This window comes from Alosa pseudoharengus, unplaced genomic scaffold, assembly GCF_046254945.1.
Source record: "Alosa pseudoharengus isolate Yale_2024_CS ecotype anadromous, Long Island Sound unplaced genomic scaffold, YU_APseudo_1.1 YU_APseudo_1.1_scf_12, whole genome shotgun sequence".
In the NCBI taxonomy this organism is placed as follows: domain Eukaryota; kingdom Metazoa; phylum Chordata; class Actinopteri; order Clupeiformes; family Clupeidae; genus Alosa; species Alosa pseudoharengus.
In genome coordinates, this window is record NW_027468587.1 from 4,509,164 (window position 1) to 4,514,163 (window position 5,000).

At 40.0% G+C, this 5,000-nt stretch overlaps 1 protein-coding gene across 2 annotated transcripts in view; it reads right to left on the reverse strand.

Moving 5' to 3' along the window:
- Positions 1–1,964: 1,964 nt before the first annotated feature.
- crot (carnitine O-octanoyltransferase) overlaps positions 1,965–5,000 on the reverse strand; it is a 14,711-nt gene continuing 11,675 nt past the window's right edge. The window contains exons 15-18 of one of the 2 annotated variants that reach the window (XM_076279831.1): positions 4,661–4,754; positions 3,697–3,816; positions 3,256–3,412; positions 1,965–3,010 (exon numbers count right to left, since the gene is read on the reverse strand). In XM_076279831.1, coding sequence (XP_076135946.1) covers positions 3,292–3,412; positions 3,697–3,816; positions 4,661–4,754 — 335 coding nt within the window. In that variant the 3' untranslated portion in view covers positions 1,965–3,010; positions 3,256–3,291. Of the gene's footprint in view, positions 3,413–3,696; positions 3,817–4,660; positions 4,755–5,000 lie in introns of both variants that reach the window. The other variant, XM_076279830.1, reaches the window with a different exon arrangement.

The window sequence follows — 5,000 nt, forward strand, 5'->3', positions numbered from 1 at the left end:
TTCCGGCAACAAAGATCTAATTCTGGAATAAAGTAAAAGTCTTAGCCAAAGCCAGAGCCTTATAGATAGATCTATCTACAGTATAAGGCTCTGGCCAAAAGCTATATTGAATGGAATGATTGGAATGATGTCATAAATCAAGATAAATAAATGAATACATAAATTATAAATTAAATGACTTGACATTTGAGACGTTTTAAGTGAGACAATTGTACTTGGCCCTTGATGAGAACTGTCTAGTTATAGGTGACAACTAAACCCCAAAACAGAAAAAGTTGGGATGTTGTGTAAAATGTGAATAAAAACAGAATGTAATAATCTGCAAATCTCTTAAACTCATATTTAGTTGCAAAAAGGACAGAGACAACATATCAAATGTTAAAAATGACAAATTTGACTATTTCATGGAAAATATGTTAATTTTGAATTTGATACCAGCAACATGTTTCAAAAAAAGTTGGGACGGGGGTAACAAAATGCTGGAAAAGTTGTGTAATGATAAAGAAAACAAAAGGAAGAATGTTTCACAACTAATTAGGGTAACTATGGCAACACAATTGGGTATGTAAAAGAGCATCCCAGAGAGGCAGGGTCTCTTAGAAGTAAAGATGTAGGGGTATTCATCACTCTGTGTAAACCTGTGTGCACAAAAGATGAAACAATGTAATTTTAATGCTTCTTAACATGACGTATTTAGGAAGTTCATCATGTACAGGACATAATATTATTAAAACATACCGAGAATCCAGATAAATCTTTGCAAACAGGGGAAATAGCTGAAAAACAAATTGGATGGCCGTGGTCTTTTGGACCTCAGATGGCACTGCATCAACACCAGACCTGTCATTGTGGGGCTCAAGAAAACCTCTGATAACCATTGTCTATGTGCCCAGTTTGATACTCAATTCAAAAACTGCAGCCAAAATGTAACAGCTAAAATTGTATTGATACAGAAAATACCACCCTCTTATCTGGGCCTGAGCTTGTTTAAAATGGACTGAGGTAACATGAAAAAAAGGTCCTGTGGTTAGACCAATCAAAGTTTGCCATTCTTTTTGGAAATCATGGACTCATCTGGGCTAAAGAGGAGAGGGCATATTCAAGTATCCAACCTATCCAACTTGTTTTAGTGCTCAGTTCGAAACCCAACATCTATGACTGTGTGGAGGACCATTAATGCCTACAGCATGGGCATCTTGCACATTTGGCAAAGCACAATCAATTCTGAATGATGTATACAGGTTTTAAGCAACATATACTGCCATCCAGGCAATGTCTTTTTTAGGGACGACCTTGAATATTTCAGGAAAACAATGCCAAAATGAATTCTGCACATATTTAAATGGTATTTCTCCATAGAGGAAGAGTCCAGGTGCTAATATGGCCTGTCTGCAGTCCAGATTTGTCAAATGAGGTGCATAATGGAATGAAAAACATGACTAAGAATACCCCATACTGTTGAGCAACTGAAATCCTATATTGGGGAGTAATGGGACAACATTTCATTATCAAAACTGTAGCAAATGGTCTCCTCAGTTCCTAAACATTTACAGAATTGTGTTAAATGAAGAGGTGAAGCAGCACAGTGGTAAACCCGTCCCAATTTTTTTTTAAACATATTGCTGGCATCAAATTCAAAATGAACATATACTTTCCATGAAATAGTCCATGAAATTTTCATTTTCAACATTTGATGTTGTCCTTTTTGCTGCTAAATATAGGTTTACAAGACTTGTATATTATGACATTCTGTTTTTATTTGCAATTTACACAATGTCCCACCTTTTTCTGTTTTGGGGTTGTATTTTAAATAGCACAATTGGAGTTTTAAGTATTAATCTAAAAAATGAGGACCAGTTAGGAGCAGGGATTTTGTGTATCCTATAGGGTAGCCTATATGTGGAAACACAGACATAACCAACCCCTCACTCCAGACATAATCAAGACATGATCAATTCAGTCAATCTGGTTTGTTTTCCATACTCCTTCAAAATAAATATGGAAGAATGTTGTTTATTAAAACCATGTGCATTATCAAACATTCAAACACAGCATGCCTATTTAATTAGACAGGCATTATGAATTCATATGCACCAGGGTCACAGATTCTTAGAAATCATTTTTCATTTCTATATTTCATTCTTTACAAGTCAGGGCCTGTAGATCTCAAATCAAAACAGTCTCCCATAAACATTACATCCACAACCACGTTTAATCCTACTTAGTCTTAGCAGTGTAATCATTGAAATAGATCTACATTAAAATGCATATTTATTATGCTTCAATTAGGGGGGTCAATTCAGTCATTCATTCAGTCATTCATTCATTAACACTGACACAAGTCTGCTCACACTGCCTGCTCCTACAAAACCTCTTCTGAACTACCAGCCCCCCACATCACATATAGCTCAGCTGAATGCATGTTGACGTTGTAAACAACTTGTTGTGGACTGGCCTGCTGACCCCATGCCTATCATCATATTCATTCCTTGTTTTGCAAAGTGGAAATGCCCACAGGGCCAAGGGATGGAGGGAGGACGGGGCAGATAGCAGCTGGAAAGATCACAAATAGCCCTTGGCATTCATCTTTTACATGGTTTAAAGACTAGATTAAATGAATCAGTGCTTCAAAGTGTAAGTAACGTAACATTAAAAATCAAAGCAATTATACAAAATATCTCTACATAAAAATAAATCATGCTTTGGAAGACAAAGAAAAAAAATAATTGAACAGTAGTTAAGTGCAAAAGAAATTGTGAAAACAACACAGAGGAATACATTCTCCTTTCATTCTGTTGGTAGTGAGTTATGTGCCTATAGCTTACCGATACATATTGCATTGATGTGTGCATTTACTGAAATTACCAAAAGGTGGCGCTGCACTGCATGCAGCCAACTAGAAGGCCCAGGTGAACGCTTGCATGGTTTACCTGCAGCATACGGAGTCCTGTACCAAATAAGCAGCACTTGGGAAGCACTTGAAGATTTGTCTGCTTTGGCCGAGTGGAAGCTTTAACGTTGCATTGCATTGCACCAGACATAGAGGAGGGGAGGGGAGGGGAGGGGAGGGGACGGCATGAAAACAAACAGGAGCTTGGTGTCAAATTCCTCTCCATTTCAACTACAATCTGATGTTTTAAGCACAAAAATTATGCTATGTCACTATGTACCCTACCTGGTTACACTTCTATGTTATCAAACACATGTTGTAATGTTTGTGTACAGAAAAGGTGAAGGCTGACTGGTGTAACTTGCATGTGGAGTAGGAGACCTCCACCACCTGGGGGCGCTCTAGAGCTGAGACAGGGTGGTGAGTGCGAGCATCTCGTGTAGGGAGGTGGAGAAGCTGAGGAAGAAAGCCTCGGCGTTGGTCTCGACACAGGACTTCCAAGCGGTGCATGACGCCACCAACCTGACACACAGACACACGCAGGCATGTTTGGATAAGGCACTGAATGGTCGTATCATGTACCTGAGGTTTTACCTACATGTGTCAATGGCTGTAGTTCATTCTCAACTTCCAACATGCTTACTAGAGAGGTGAGGTGAATTAGTTGACTGACACATAGCCAACCTGTATATCAGTATTACTGATGCAAAAAGAACACACCTAATTCTTCTCACTCTCTTCAGTTTCAGTTTTTGTCTCAATTATTCAAACATTCATTCATTCACTATTTCATTAAAAATATGTACCTATCGTCCCGGATGCGGTAGAAGAATCCATAACCATGGTGCACCATGGGAGCCACTGCCCCGAGCACTGTGGTGTAGCCCACCAGACTGGTGGACAGAGTGAAGTTTCCGCCCCCTCCACTACAAGAGACATGGAGTAAAACGTGTGTGTTAAATACGATCAGCATCACTACAAGAGACATGGAGTAAAACGTGTGTGTTAAATACGATCAGCATCACTACAGCATCACTACAAGAGACATGGAGTAAAACGTATGTGTTAAATATAATCAACATCACTACAAGAGACATGGAGTAAAACGTATGTGTTAAATATGATCAGCATCACTACAAGAGACATGGAGTAAAACGTATGTGTTAAATATGATCAGCATCACTACGAGAGACATGGAGTAAAATATATGTGTTAAATGTGATCAGCATCACTACGAGAGACATGGAGTAAAATATATGTGTTAAATATGATCAGCATCACTACGAGACATTCCTTATCCCAAAGAGCTGGGAGAGAAGGCAGAGTAAAGCACGTATGTGTTAAACACAATCAAAATCACTTTCTCTCACACACTTACACACACACACACAATGGTGAAGAATCTATTAATGTAAAAGCAGGTCATGGAAAAACAAATACAAACACACACACACACTATGTTGCTATGTTGTTGGGCAGCCGTGGCCTACTGGTTAGCGCTTCGGACTTGTAACCGGAGGGTTGCCGGATCGAACCCTGACCAGTAGGCACGGCTGAAGTGCCCTTGAGCAAGGCACCTAACCCCTCACTGCTCCCCGAGCGCCGCTGTTGTTGCAGGCAGCTCACTGCGCCGGGATTAGTGTGTGCTTCACCTCACTGTGTGTTCACTGTGTGCTGAGTGTGTTTCACTAATTCACAGATTTGGATAAATGCAGAGACAAATTTTCCCTCACGGGATCAAAAAGAGTATATATACTTATACTTGCTCACCTCTTTGCAAAGACAGGATCAGTGAACAACTCTGGAACAGGAAGTCCCTCCTCCTTGGCGATCAGGCTCAGGCCGAGCAGGTGTCTATCAATACCTGTCCCAACCCCACAACCAAGCATCAGACATGAGTACAGTACCTCCATCCCACAAACAACAACAGCATCAGACATGAGTACCTCCATCCCACAAACAACAACAGCATCAGACATGAGTACCTCCATCCTACAAACAACAACAGCATCAGACATGAGTACCTCCATCCTACAAACAACAACAGCATCAGACATGAGTACCTCCATCCCACAAACAACAACAGCATCAGACATGAGTACCTCCATCC